General features: G+C 33.5%; 2 protein-coding genes across 2 annotated transcripts; one reads left to right on the plus strand and one right to left on the minus strand.

Annotated features, from left to right (window-relative positions):
• The first annotated feature begins 8,048 nt into the window (after window positions 1-8,048).
• Window positions 8,049-11,363, plus strand: LOC131636317 (protein SOSEKI 1). The gene is made up of 6 exons (XM_058906943.1): window positions 8,049-8,320; window positions 8,595-8,664; window positions 8,806-8,918; window positions 9,234-9,930; window positions 10,317-10,415; window positions 11,102-11,363. The coding sequence occupies exons 1-6, from the start codon at window positions 8,188-8,190 to the stop codon at window positions 11,250-11,252; spliced, it is 1,263 nt and encodes a 420-aa protein (XP_058762926.1). The 5' UTR covers window positions 8,049-8,187; the 3' UTR covers window positions 11,253-11,363.
• A 414-nt stretch (window positions 11,364-11,777) lies between these two features.
• On the minus strand, window positions 11,778-14,988 carry LOC131636316 (uncharacterized). Its single transcript, XM_058906942.1, has 4 exons — window positions 14,154-14,988; window positions 13,498-13,782; window positions 13,305-13,396; window positions 11,778-12,770 (listed from the first exon to the last, which is right to left on the minus strand). Exons 1-4 carry the CDS (start codon window positions 14,778-14,780, stop codon window positions 11,993-11,995), a joined length of 1,782 nt encoding a protein of 593 aa, XP_058762925.1. The 5' UTR covers window positions 14,781-14,988; the 3' UTR covers window positions 11,778-11,992.
• Window positions 14,989-15,539: the final 551 nt, after the last annotated feature.

Genomic DNA, 15,539 nt, shown 5'->3' on the forward strand with positions numbered 1-15,539 from the left:
TATGAGAATAAAAAGATAAGGCGACAGTGGGTCGCCTTGCCTGAGTCCTCGTCCTGGAATAATAGGTCCAACTGTGTCCGAATTAACTAGAACCGAATAGTGAACAGACGTCACACACATCATCATCCAGTGTGTCCACTTCTCCGAAAAACCCATCTTAAGCAACATACTTCGTAAGAAACCCCAATCAACTCTATCATAAGCCTTACTGATATCGATCTTAAGAGCTAACTGAGCTCTCCCACCCTGCGTCTTTCTCTTAAGAGAGTGGATGATCTCAGAAGCAATCATAGCGTTGTACAAAATAGACCGACCTTCCACAAAAGCAGATTGTTCCTCTGAGATGCACTGATTAAGAAACGGCTTCAACCTATTCGCCAAAGCTTTAGCAATAATCTTATATATGACATTACACAAAGAAATTGGTCGAAAGTCCTGCATTCTATTGGGCTGAGAACACTTAGGGATCAGACAAATATTAGTATCAGTAATGGTTTCAGGAAAATAGCCTCGATGAAGCCACAATGCAGCTGCCTCAAAAATATCGTCCCCACAGACTTCCCAAAAGTGTTGATAGAAACCGAGATTGAACCCATCGGGCCCAGGAGATTTATCCGGGTGCATCTCAACCAACGCCGCATATAACTCATTCTTAGAAAGAGGAGATGCCATCTTATTATTATCATCCAAGGAGACAAGCTATTGTATACCATGTAATACTCTACCATACTCAATGTTACTACTTCCAGCAAAAAGATTATCAAAATAATTCTTAGCAACCTCCCCTAAACCTTGCGGGTCTGTGACTATACTACCATCTTCATGGTTAAGGCTCACAATATTCTTAAACTTCTTTCTAGTAGTCGCCGAACGATGGAAGAATGTCGTATTCAAGTCTCCGTCTTTAAGCCAATGCATCTTAGCTCTTTGTCTCCAATACAAATCTTCACGGATCAAAGCTTTATTAAACTCCAGCTGCGCCTCCCGAAACTGCGCAGCCGACTGCAAATCGGCACTACCTCTATTAGATTCCATCACTGCCTTGTAACGCTCCAACTCTCCTTTCCTACTACTGCGCAACTGCCGACTCCAATTCTCTAAACTAACAGCACATGTTGAAATGCGCCTTTCCACGTCAGTATGAGCATCACCGTGCCACCCATTACTAACCACCTCAGTAATACCATCTTCATGGAGCCAATTATTTTCGAATCGAAATTTAAAACTCCCACCAACTTGCTGAACCGGATCACAGTCTAAAAGGATGGGGCTGTGATCGGAATGAGATGCGATAAGGTTAGACAGCTTGGCATGAGGAAAAACCGCTAGCCAATCGGAGGTAGCGAGAGCTCTGTCGAGTCTTTCTTCGACCATATGATCAGTACCTCTGCTCTTCACCCAAGTGAATTGATAGCCTTCAAGCATAATATCGGATAAATTACAATCACTCACAGCTTGACGAAAACCCGAACACAACCAATTAGGATGAGGGTGTATTCCGTTCTTGTCCTGCTGAGAAAGGAGATCGTTGAAGTCTCCAATAATACACCACGGTAAGTTAGACATATCTCGTAGTTCCCGAAGTAGGTCCCAAGTCAATCTCCTTCTGCTTCTTTCGGGGTAACCATAATAGCACGTAAGTCTCCATGCACTTTTATCTTGATCAGTGACAATAATATTAATAAAGTTTCTAGTGTAATTTATGATGCTACAGCTACCAGTATGTTTCCATAGGACCGCAATCCCGCCGCTTCTTCCTTCGACATCCACGGACAAACATGCATCAAACTTAAGCATAACCCGAATGTTTTCCAACTTCCGAGAATTCGACAGAGTCTCCGCAAGAAAGATAACATCCGGACGCTGCTGCTGAGCCAATTTTTTCAGGTTTGGAATCGCACTCGGGCTGCTCAAACCCCGACAATTCCAACTCAGAATCCGCATTATTCCCGGCAGTCCTGGCTGCCAGGACTTGCCGATAAAAAATGTTGCTGATCTTTTTGTGGCACTACTTCCTTCTCAACGACGTCGTCTCTTCTACGTTTCTTTTCCATCTGAGATAATTCAGGAGAGGTGATACTAGCTGTGAGAGGGGGAGCGGTAGCATTGTTATGAGCAACAGGAAGGCTTTGGGTAATACTGGTTTTGTTTTTTCGGTGAAGGTTTAAGTTGGTTTGCTTAGCATGTGGTTTTTTGTGGATGGTAGATTTTGTTTTTACAGGTCCAAGCAAAGGATTAATGGTTTGAAAAGTCTGGTTAGGAAAAGCATGGGTTTCTGTATGGGTTATTTGGTGAGGTATGGAAGGATAGGTTGGTGAGTTTGAAAGGTTACTAAAAATAGTTTTTGGATCTTTGTTTTGGTGGGATACCGTATTTTTTAGGTGAGGAATAATATTGGTGTTATGAATTGTTTGGGTGTGAGACAGATTAGACTTTGGTAGGCTGTAGGGAGATGTTTGGAAAACGGCATGGGGTCCACCAGGTAATTGAAACGTGGGTGACACAGGTTGAGTGGTGATGGAAGCATGTGGGCCCTCAATGTCACGAATTACTTTGGCTATTACTGACTGTGTGGGAACACAAAAGGAATGCATTTGATTGCCATTAATGCTCATGTTTGTCAACAGTTTACTTTGAGAATAATTAGGAATTAATTGCTGCTGAGCACTTGTCGGACCAGAATCAACCACTAAAGATTGCTCATTATGCCCAATGATTGGGCTGTCTCCAGCATTGAAGGTGAAGGATTCTCCCCTGGAATATTCTGAACCGCCACTCCCTCCTCCTTGTGATTGAGATTCACGCGCCTGAGGTTGTGAGGCTGCACCCTGATATGAAACTTCTCCGCCTTCATCTTCTTTCAACCAGCGTGAACTACTTCCCCCAAACCTTCTATTCTCTGCACGAATTTCCGCCGTCCACCCCCGTATACCTGTATCTTCAGCCATCGAAAAACGAACTGCACATCTTTGTTCAGAATGCCCAAGGATGCCACAGACAAAGCAGAAAAGACTAAGCTTTTCATATTTAAAGTTAACATTACACCAATCTCCACCCTTGTTCTTCACTCTGGTAAGCTTCTTTAATGGCTTCCGGACGTCAATCTTAACCCTTATCCTCATGTATTGACGCCAAAAAGCAGAGTTATTATTCTTATCATATTCAACGAAAGTACCGATAAAGTTCGCCATTGTTACTCCAACTTTCTCTAACATAAAACCAGCAGGGAGTTTGTGAATTTGCACCCAGATCTCAACATGGTATAACTGTATATTTTCAATCTGCACTCCCAATTTCACCTGGTCCAGAATTAATAGATGATTATCATAAGTCCACGGACCACCCTTCTGCATTGCTTCCATGTCTAACTTATGATTGAACTGAAAAAGAAAACGCCCCTCCGTAGCCTCCTTAATCGTTACTTGATGAACTGGGCGCCAGATATCTGCCATGCGAGCCTTCATGGATTTTACGTGAATCGGTCGATCACTTAAGAACCTACCTATTAGACAGAATCTCAGATTCTCCACACTTCCTTCTTCGCTTTCAACGTCAAAACAGAATCCTCCCTCCTCTCCTTCATCCTGTAACGACAAACCCTCCATATTAGGATTCGTCAACGGAACCTCCATCGAAACAAGCTAGGATGGAAAACGAACACTAACCGGACGTAGCAAAACGGACGCTGTTGGATCTCGTAACCAGAAAAAGAAAACTCAGGCTTCTCAATAGGAGAAGAAAACTCAGGCTTCTCAGTAGGAGAAGAAAAAGGCTACTAAACTAATTCTAACTTTACTTTTTCCCATTAGTTTTAAAAAATCTATATAACCATTCTTTTATCCAATTATAATTTACTATATCATTTAGAATTTACTTATTTTTAATTTGTGGTTATTTAATTTTCTTTCAACTTTTTTTATTTTTACATATTTCCTACTATTTTTCTGTCACAATTCGTCAAACCACCCTAGGATATGTGCGAACGCACGTGTAACACACCAGTACCATGTGAGTACACGAGTAAAATTCATACAAACGAACGGGTTATTGTATTTTTTGTACAATTAATAAAAATAAAAGTCAAAATAATGTATTAATTCAAACACGTACTAAATATTTTATTTTTTTTATATATTTTTTTATGGTGATAAAGAGAAATTGTTTAAGAGAAAAAAACTTTATCTTTAAGAGAGAAACTTTATCTTCGAATTTATCTCCATAGTTAAAATAACTAGTAGAAGATCCGTGCGTCCGCACGGATAATTCAAATCTTAAGATGAATAATGTATTACAAACACTTAAAAAGAAGTTTAAAAATTCGAATGAGAAATGTTAAATTAAAATTCGTAAAACATAATATAGATGTAATGAAGCTATATATAGTAGCTATTTTTTAAAAAAAAAGAAGAAGTTGGAAATGCTATAGCCAAAAAAGTGTCTTCAAAAGAACTTTGATTGAATGAAAGTGTTATTGAGAAATTAAACATGGAGTAATAGATATATGAAATAGTTCAAAGCAAAAACCAATGTTTGGATTATTCAAAGGGTTAATCAAAGGGTTAAAATTGTAGGCAACAATGTATATTTATTGGGATAAACAAATATGAATATAGTGTGAATGAAAAAATATCCCTTTGTGATTTTATGGTTAATACTTAAAAGTGTTTGCTTAAAATAAAAAATAGCGACCCATGAAAATAGTGAGTTTCAGTGATAATTCACATAAGATATTATAGTGGTAAAAATAGTGAATGTCCGAATAAAAATGTATTATGGTGGTAGTGACCATGCGGATGCAGGGGTAGACATTAGTAAGTTTAAATATTAGTTAAAAATCTAATGAGTAATTTTTTAGTCTATTATATTATATGATACCGTTTCTTATATTAACAAAATATTGAAATTGAAACCTTATAGATAGTTAAAGTACAAAATTAAAACCTTTTTATATTAACAAAATATTGAATATAATGACATTAAACCATAATCTTGATGCATTCCTTATTCAAACCAAGACATTAAACCAAAATGAATTATGGTGTACACGAATACAACTACAAGAACTTATTCTTCTTAGAACTTGAATTGTCAATGGTGAAAACAACTTTCTCAGGTTTAACAATTTTGTAGCTGTTGTAGAGAACTGGTTCTTCGCATGAAATAACTTTTCTCGTCTTACAGATTCTCACAGTATACCTTCCTTCTAAACTTGTTATAAACTATGGACCATAGCTTATGTCATCCAATTACTCTTATCTCCTAAGAGATTAAACAATTCTGCAAGTTCCCAATAACATATTTCAATGCATTATAATCAAAATAATGGATAAAATGATCTATTCTTTTATGAGATAAAAAGCAATACTCTGAGATGAATTATGATAGTGATGGTAGTTGGATACCAACTTGTATGATATGTATACATAGAAATTAATTATTAATTATTTGTATAATTGATGCATATACTTCATAGATATTTAAAGTGTTTATAAAAATATATGTTATTTTAGTTAAATTTCAAAAAATAATTTATTAAACGATCTTATTGATCTAAATATTTTTACGGGTACCAGACATTTTTTATACATTCAATTATTAGTTTTTCACGGATACTAAACATTTTTCTATTAAAAAATATACATTTAAAACAAATGCGCGTCCCGTACCAAAACCCATACGAACGTACGTGTTTGTTACTAGTATTAACAAAAGGTTGATATGTACGTCAGAGTATGTTATTTATGTGATTGTTTTCATCTTCATTTGTATTTAATAACTGGTAGACAATATTAGTGATATAATATGATTAAGAGTTAAATAGAACCAAATCAAACTAAATGGTTTGATTCGATTCGGTTGATCGAGAGGTTAGCAAAGAATTCTGAAAAGAAATTATAAAAAAAAAATTGATCTTAATAATGCACTAAAACCGAATCAAATCATATCGATTTCTATCACTTCAATTTCATTTTTAAATTGAACTGGAAATAATTAATTTTTTTCATTTCAGTTTAATTTTTGGATTAATCTATTTTTTTTTTCTAATCTACTTACGATAATAGACATTTATAATATTATTGTATGTTAGATACTCATATAATTATATTAGAAATATAATGTCTGCATATTTGATGATGACATTTTAAAATTATAAAATTATTGTTCTAAATTAAATTTATTTTCTGAAATTAATTTTAATATTTATTAAATTAATAAATTATTTTAGATAAATTTTTAAAAAAAAAGTATAGACATTTTATTATTTTCATTTTTCAAAAAAAAAAAAATACTATAAGTAAATAAGTCATTTTATAATATTTATTCGATAAGATTCATAAAGATATGATATATGATATATTTAAATAATAAAAATATAATTTCAATAATATATATTTTTAATATATAATTTATATATATAGGGAATGTATCAAGTAGGAGGATTTTTAAATAAGAGATAAGAGGATTCAATGTTACCCATTGGATTAATCAAGAGAGAGAAATAATTGTTATATTAATATTTTAATAAATACTTTAATTTCTCTCTCTTGATTAATCCAATGGTTAGGATTGAATTCTCTTATCTCTTATTTAAATATTCCTCCTCCTTGATACATCCCATATATATATATATATATATATATATATATATATATATATATATATATATATATATATATATATATATATATATATATATATATATATATATATATATATATATATATATATATATATATATATATATATATATATATATATATATATATATATATATATATATTTAAATAATAAAAAATTATATTTAATTTTTACCATAATGTTAATTAACATACATTTTTAAAAAAATATAATGATTTTATTTCTTAATATTTTAATTTCAATGATTGAACTTTTAGTTAAATAATAAACAATAAATTTCTTTTTTTATTTATAATTTATAATATATTAATTTTTTATTGTTTACATCTTGAATATATTTTTAAAAATAAATTTAAAATTTATTTTCTCGGTCTATCTTGTTTATTTCTATCCTCTTTTCTTTGTATTCACTGTATATAAATATTATAAATCACAAAAATAGAACAATATAAATTTCAAAAAGATAAATTTACCAAATATTGAATTGATATAAGACAAAGGAAGCACAAGTATCATATTAGTTTTTATCTTTACATAATTATCATATTTTTGTTTTTTATTCTAATCATTACATATTTATTATTATTATTATTATTATTATTATTATTATTATTATTATTATTATTATTAGATCGTTCATTTTATTCACTGATGATAAAAAAATCAAGATATGACATCATTTCTCATTTCTTAATACATTTAATTATTTAAAAAACAAAATATATATAATAGTCTTTGGGACTTGGGAGGGTCTTGACAAAATTACAAGAATAATAATTTCTCAAAACATAAATTACTAGAAGATAAGTATGAAAAAAATATATGTGTGACTAAATACATTTTATTAAACATTATAATATAAGGCTAAAAAATTAACAGAAAAGGAATCTTGTAAATGAAAAAACACAAAAACAAAAATACAGAAATGAACTTTTTAGGAAAAATAATGTAGAGTCAAAAGCTGACTATTACACATTTATTATCATATATAAATAAATAAATAAATATATAATTGCGAGAAATCTGATAATCCCTCAACCAAGTCCTTAATATATAGCTGCAAACCAGGTCAATTTTCAATCACATTTTTCTTTCTCTCTCTCTAGAAATAAGGTAACTGCTTACTACTACACAAACCAATCACTTTCTTACATGATTATGATTCTTTAATTTTATGTCTCTATGTTTTTTTTACAATAAAGTTCTTGTTAACTGTTATGTTTCATGTAGCTCTAGGCCTGCATTTTATTTACCTCATATTATATTATATGGTATGATAGATATGAAATATTTTATATGAATTATAAGTTTATATGTTTTGGTAACAGTCCTTTTTGTAGCATGCCGGCAGAAAGACAAAAGATCTCTTATGGGTTTTTCCATGTTCATTACTTTTCTGAATATTATTATTATTATACAGTATTTTGAATGAATCATATAGTTTAATTGTTTTGTTGTCTTCCAAAAGAAGAGTCATTGCTTGTTTTTTGGAGTTTTTGTTGAGTTTGTGTTGTCTTTTATTGCAGCAAAGACAAGAAGAAAACAAGTATGGAAGCAAAAGGTGGTGGAGAAGTTAGAAGGCTTCACATAATCTATTTTCTTAGTCATACAGGTGGTCATGCAGAACATCCTCATCTCATTCGAGTTCTTCATCTCGCTCGAAATGGTGTTTTTCTCCGAGGTGAAAACTCTTCTATGTTCCATCTTTTCATTCAATTTGTTAATGTTTGTTAGTCATAAACTCGTTATGGTTCTGAGTTGCGGTCCACAATTGCAATATAAAGATTTTAGATGTTTTTAGATGTCTCTGCAACTATATCTTAATCGCAATTGCAGATGTATTGAGTGTATCTGCAATTGTAATTTAGAATTGTTATTAGTCTAATTTGATAATGTATCTGCGAATTCAAATGCAATTTAAAACCATGTTCTGACCATTGTTTTTTCTTGAGAAGATATTAAGAGGTGGCTAGGTGAATTGAGGGGAAAGGACTTACCTGAATCATATGCTTGGTCCTACAAAAGGTTGTTGAATCATACATACCCTTTATTAATCTTTACTTTTCCTTACTTTAGTCCATTTTTCTCTACCTCATTTTCTTTAACCTTTAACTATATATGTATAACCCTAATCAATTTTTGTAACTGACAATTATTGAAGTGTAGGAGGTACAAGAGTGGATATGTGTGGCAGGATTTAATGGATGACGACCTCATAACCCCCATTTCTGATAATGAATACGTCCTCAAAGGATCACAAATCCACACTACCCCTTTTGGTATGTACTTTCACATATTCACTAGTATCCTATTTTTATTAATGCACATTAACTATTTGATTATATTCATCTATATTTTCTAGCTATCAACATTATTGTTTATTAACTATAAGCATGGACACAGACACACGACACAGACAAGTCGACATTGATAATTACTTAATAAAAAGAATAAATTGATCGTTATCACTAGTGTTGCCGACACGCATTTTTTCAGAGATGTTGTTACAGAGTTTATTACATTATTATACAAATTTTTTAAGAATGTGAAAGAAGAATCATTAAGTTGTAGACGTTTTTTTATGACTAATGCAGAAGCTCTTTCAATAAACTCAATCAATGAAAAGAAGAATGATGCTGATATAGCTGTACAAGTTGAAGAGGACAAACAAAAGCAGCAAAAGAAACCATCTTTGTCGGAAGAAGAATCTGAAATTCAGCAAGAAACTGATACAAGAAAGAATAATCTAAATCATGTGTCATCAGAAATAAGTCAGGACTCATTGGTTTTCAGCTCGGACAGGTCGTCGATGACCGACGATGATTCGTCTTCTAAAGTTGAAGAAGAGAAGCTTTTAGGGAATGGTAAAGAAAGTAGTTTGAGTGAAAAGAATCATGACAAGTTTGAGAGTTTCACATTTCCTTCTTTGTATCATAATTTGATGAGTAAGAAGGGTAAAAAAGATGGACATAATAACAAAACTGATACTACTACTACTACACCTCCTGATTCGACTTTGTCTACTCCAACTTCGTCGACGTCGTCTCAATCGTCTTTTACTAGGATCAGAAGTAATTCTACTAGAGTTTCTAGTGTGTTCAGAAATTTGATTGGTTGTGGAACTGTGGCAACAAATGATGCTGCTTTTGCTCCGAAAATTCTCCCTAAAGAAACTAACAATGTGCTTGGAAAAAGGGGTGAGATTTGTAGAGGAGACAAATTGGGAGGATCAGCTAGATGTTTTAGTACTCCTTGGAATTGCTATGATCATAATGGCCATTATGAAGCCAGGTGAGGAGTTGTCTCATAAATTGAACCTATGAATCATGGTTGACGAAATCGAAATTACATTACGATTCTTTTGCAAGGACCTCAAAATCTTGTGTATCGTGGTCACAATTGTGATTGCAGATTGCGAACTAAAACCATAGTTAAAATGCTCGTGATCACGACCCCTTTAAGCATGGTTTTTGAACATGGTCAGCGACTTCAATTATTAACACAATATCATAGTTTTTGATGTCTTTGCGAATCAAAGGCTGCCAGATAAAAACTATGATGTTGTAGCCATGATAGTGGGTTTGCATTAGCCATATGTCACTGTTATTATTTGCAAAAACATTATTTGGTTTGTGCTTTCAAGTTACTTTTTATTTATGTCCAGTATCTTTTTACAGAAAAAGCTGTGATGGAGGGGAAATAAGCAAGGGCAGGAAAAAGCTAAGCGAGCTAATGAGTCAAACTTCTCATAAACCATTTGGGGGACCAGTTTGCTCGTAAGTAACTGAACAACATGTCACTTTAGTATAATTTCAATTGTTAGCATTTCAACAATGTAATACGTTACATGACAAATTCTGCATGAAAAATTATATGGTCTTATTGGTAGAAAATATTTGATAGCATACAAGTTCAAGATTTTCAATGTAAGTTAGTCCGATTGATAAGGATTCAACTCAGATCTTAGAAGTATTTTGGTTCGAAACTTGCTGCTGAAGAAATATCTTTGTAAGCGTTTTATGAACCATGAGGTATTTTTGCCCGATCGTCGGGACTCAACTTGTGTAAACATTTATCAAAAATAGTGTTGACTAGTTTGAAAGTTTGTTAAGAATACAGAATTGAAAATATATGATCCATGTACTTGAAACTACATCTGGCATAAGTTTCCAACAGAAAAGGCCAACAGGGTCAAGATTCTGCTGGTGTGATTATTATATTATGAAAATAAAATACAAACTTTAAGTTGACATTAATTACTAGATTATGATGTTTACCAACTATTGGCTACATGTGGTGATTTTACTTAATAGCTGAATTTTGCATCTTAATTGAATGTGATAAAGTTAGAATAGCATGAGCTACATACTTTATAAGCCCATATTTGTAAACTAGCATTCAATTTTGTGTAATTAATTGTGATTATGAAAGATAAGGCCATAATTAGAAGTTGATGATGCAGGCAATGTGGGAAATCATTCAAGCCTGAGAAAATGCACAAACACATGAAGTCTTGTAAAGGAATGAAAGGCATGGGAACTTCAACTGTTGCTGAAGAAACACAACATAAGAGATCAACTTCATCTTGTAAAGATTACCTTTTGCAAAATTAAATATGGATTATTCCTTTTGACTTCACACTAGAAGAAGTACTTGGTTTTTAAGTTTTGATGTAACTTCTCACTTTGTTTCTTGACCATATAAATACAGTCAAATTATCAGTGTGTTGTCTTCTCTACTTTTTCACAGCTTTTGATATGATTCCTCATTCTTTGTTGTTAAGCCATGAACATTTTGAGCATAGATAGGTACTAAGAGAATTCTACTATGGATTAGGGAGTGAAAGTTCGTCACTCATATCATGAAACTAATTGTTGCGCAAATGCCTTTTCTTTCCTTGTAGACAAAGTGGTAAAAACCACTAAAAACTCACACACAACCAGAGTACCAGGGTTCAAAGACTCGTGATGGCATCCAACCTAACAATATTGGTTTCTGCCGGATGTGCAAATGCTTTATCGGAGCCAAAACAGACCTCAAACTAAGAGTGTTAACATAACTCTAGCAGATTATCCACTAACAACGTCATTAAGCCGTAAATAAAAAACAAATACGAGATGACATAATACAGCTTAAAATTGCATAATATTCAGCTTAACTTCATTCATTGAAAAAGTTAGATAAGAGTATACAGAAAGTGAGATCTTTACTCCTAAAGGGTTATGCATAATCCAACACTAGCTACTCAGATATTGATTGTAATGCAACTGTTAGCTATCCAAAGCAGAGTCAGTTCAGAATAGTATGCTCCATTTTTGTCAATTCTGTTAGTTCTTGTAGTACTAAATATTTACTAACTAGAAGCAACTGCGGAGTTAACATGCTCAAGTAGAAACCGGTACAAACTTGTCCTCAACTTCTCTACCTTATGATCAACCTTATCTTTACTATCCAAATTATCTAACCAATGATTAACCTCTCTTAGCTGTCCTAGAAGACATGCAACTTGACTGCTCCCTTCATTTTTCAACCCGAATTCATTACTTATAGATTCCTCCAAGTACTTCAGGAACCATTCACGAGAAGCTACAAGCAGTTTTTCTGCCAAACTCGCAGCCACTTTAAGTTCACATTCTTTTGACTGTTCTTGTTTCTCGATATCCTTGTTTTTCTCTACCAAGAGATTCCGCTTTGACGAAGAAAGTCTTTTACCAGTTGAATTTTGTAAGGGATTTGCCTGTGTTATGCGACTTTTCTTGTTTAGAACAGAGGATTCCTTGGTATTCATTTCCGTGCAAGAGTTGTCATTCTCAATGACAACGTAATGACAACTCTCACCATTCAAAGCCTCAGTTTTTTCTTGTATTTTGTATAAATTGAATTTTGATAAGTTGGTATCTAATGCAGCTTGTATCCAAAACGTAGCATTCTTGCGAGTCGGATCTTTACAAGCATCTTCTACTAGAGACTGTAAAGTAATTTGGCTGCTTGGTTTTGTTTCAGGAGGTATGGAAAGTAAGGAATCAAATGCCAATTTTGCTCTTTGCAGACTAAGATGAAGTTCCAAAAACTGCTTCACAAGCAATCCAGCAGAAAGTGTTTGACGAGACTCGCAGAGTTCAGAAAACAAGCTGAAATAAGGATATTTGTTAGTTATCTTAGTCTATGCAGTTATAGACCATAGAAACAATTTCACATTGCACAAGTAACATTAGAAAACTGAAAATTTTCCTTCAAATAATGGTTTGTTTAAATTTTCTACACTACAAACAATTCTATTGTTGATATAGCTTTTATACAATAACACTTTAAACTAAATAGTGAATCGCAGCAGAATCTCAATTTGGCTCAAATTTTGCAGTCATAGCCACACTATTTGGCAGCACTGAACATCAACATTACAACGACGACATTTAGTATATATGTCTTCTCACTTTTATGCAACTCAACATCTACTTTTTCATCTATTATAGAATTTCTAACTCACACTTGACACCTCAAAAGTGAGAAGCATGTAATTTCTAATAAGCAAGAGACATGAAGTTTAAAATGGAAAAAACATTTGTAGCCAAGGATATGAAGCACTTGCAAGAATCTCTTATAATACAGTATTGATCTATGTAAGAATGTAAGGGCAAAAAATTTGAAGCAAAATAAATAAGTACCTCATGCATTGAAGCACGGTATCTGCAGCAGATGCTTCTTCAAGAGATCTAACAGCCGCCAAAAAAGCAACATTCCTATGATTTACAACTTGCTGTAAGAAAAAAAGCGTTTACACAAGCTTAGTATAAGATGAATGAATCAAATTTCCATAGCTAACATGAAAAAGATGTAGTTAGTAACAAACATACACACCTTTCCAAGATTAGAAATGGGTTGTGGAAGATTATCCCAAGATCCAGACTTATCATACCATGTTTTGAAATTCAAGGGCACCTTAACAAGTTGGCTTGGAACAGTCCCATTTCCAGTACAAGCTAACTTAGGAACCGCAGCAGCACTTTTCCTAGGAGGTGTTGTGCCTGGTGTTTTGGGACACAAGTTCTCATTTTTGTTCTTCAATGGCGACGCGACTGAAGTTAGAGACTTCTTCAATGGAGAACTAGAATCAGTTTTCACAGAAACCTTCTTGTCTATCACCTACACAATAAGCTTCATCAAGTTGTAATTTTTTTTAGAGAAACATTTTTTACTTGAAAAATAACATCAAGTTGTAATTTTTTTCTACACAGTGCAGATTGTAAATTATGCAGAACCAAAATGTCAACCATTTGAAAGGGTTTTATATGCTTGAAAAACAAAAAGTTCACTGGTAGATGGGTCCAGTTCAAGAGAAATAAAAGCATATTAAAAAGTGATAGGGCCCTCATTCAACATCATTAGCATTATACCATTATCCAAAACAAAGATTTCATTTTAAACTACCCAAATGAAAAAGAATGTAAACCAAATCAAACCAAACCCATTTCCCTCAATGAAAATCTCAGCATAAAAAGAGGGTAGGAAAATACATTGGGTGAAGTTGATGTAGATTTGTTGGATTTGAATCTAGAACTTGAACTTGGAGAAGATGGTTTTGTTTTAGTATGATCCCAAACTCTTCTAGTAGCAGAATCTAAACTCAACCTTCTCATTTCAACAACCACATTGTTTTTCTTGTTTCCATTAGAGTATTGTGACCGTTGAACTGAACCAGACACTGACCCTTTATTCATCTTCTTCTTCTTAACGTTGTTGTTTGGTTTTGAAGTATTAAGAAAGCTCAAAAACTCACTAGAAACTAAATCAGTGGGGTTTCCGACGCACGGTCTTCTTTTAGGGAGAGGGTTTAAGCCACGAACGAGTGGAACAGGGGAAGAGGACTCGTCCGAGTCAAAGCGAGTTACGTAAACGAACTGGCCGAGTTGGAGTTTGTCGGAGCGGATTAACTCGGCGTCGGAGTCGGAGACGGAGACGTAAGCGGAATGGAGAGAGTCAGAGAGTTTGAGGAAGTAGCCGGTGTTGGGTTGCCAGGTGTCCTCCGAGAGACGCGGAATGATTTCTGTTACTTGGAGGAGTGGTTGACGGTGCTCGCTGGTTACTCGGTTGCCGGCGTTTTGGAGAAGCTTTGAGAGGACGCCGGGGGTTAGAGACGCCATGGTGGTGTGGAAGGGAAGAGTGAGGAATAGGTTACTTTTCTGGTAACTCTCTGTTTCCGTTGTGCAATGCCTCTGTTTTCTTGTTAATGTATCACAATCAAATGTAACCCAAAAAAAAAAAGTTTATTTTGATTTTGGATTAGCTCACTCAATAAACCAAATATTGTTAAAGTTGACGTTGAAAATATATTTCTTACTAAACAAAATCTATTATGTGTTTAACTGGGTTAGTGCATAAATTATTAAGTAGGTTTTGGGATAGTTATTGAGAAAAAGTTGTCTTAACATGCGATGAGTTATGAAAGATGTGGTGAGTATAAAGAAACAAATGAAATATTGAAATGTGATGACATCAGATGAAAGAAATATGAATGTTCTTTTAAGTTGCATAGGTATTATACGACAACAAATGTTTAGAAAATTTATGTTATGTAATGCAAATAATCATGAATTAGATTGCAAGTTAATAGGTCATCTGATTGTCGATCATTTAGATGGTGAAGAGAAAAATAATTGTTGTTAAGATGACAAAGAACACTGTTATTTCCAAAAACATGCTCACAACTTTGAAAGTTTAAGTATGTCCACTTCAAAATCTGAGAAAGGACTCTTTATGTCAAATTGCTCCAAAACACTCGGATAGAAGTAGAACAACTCTTCTTTAGAGCTCGGAGGCCGAAGAGTACAGACTCACTCTCCCGGGCCACAAGGCTCTAGCACCACGTCGTTTTCGTTCTCGGTCGAGGATATGCCTCTAGA

Source organism: Vicia villosa, unplaced genomic scaffold (assembly GCF_029867415.1).
Source record: "Vicia villosa cultivar HV-30 ecotype Madison, WI unplaced genomic scaffold, Vvil1.0 ctg.001696F_1_1, whole genome shotgun sequence".
Classification (NCBI taxonomy): domain Eukaryota; kingdom Viridiplantae; phylum Streptophyta; class Magnoliopsida; order Fabales; family Fabaceae; genus Vicia; species Vicia villosa.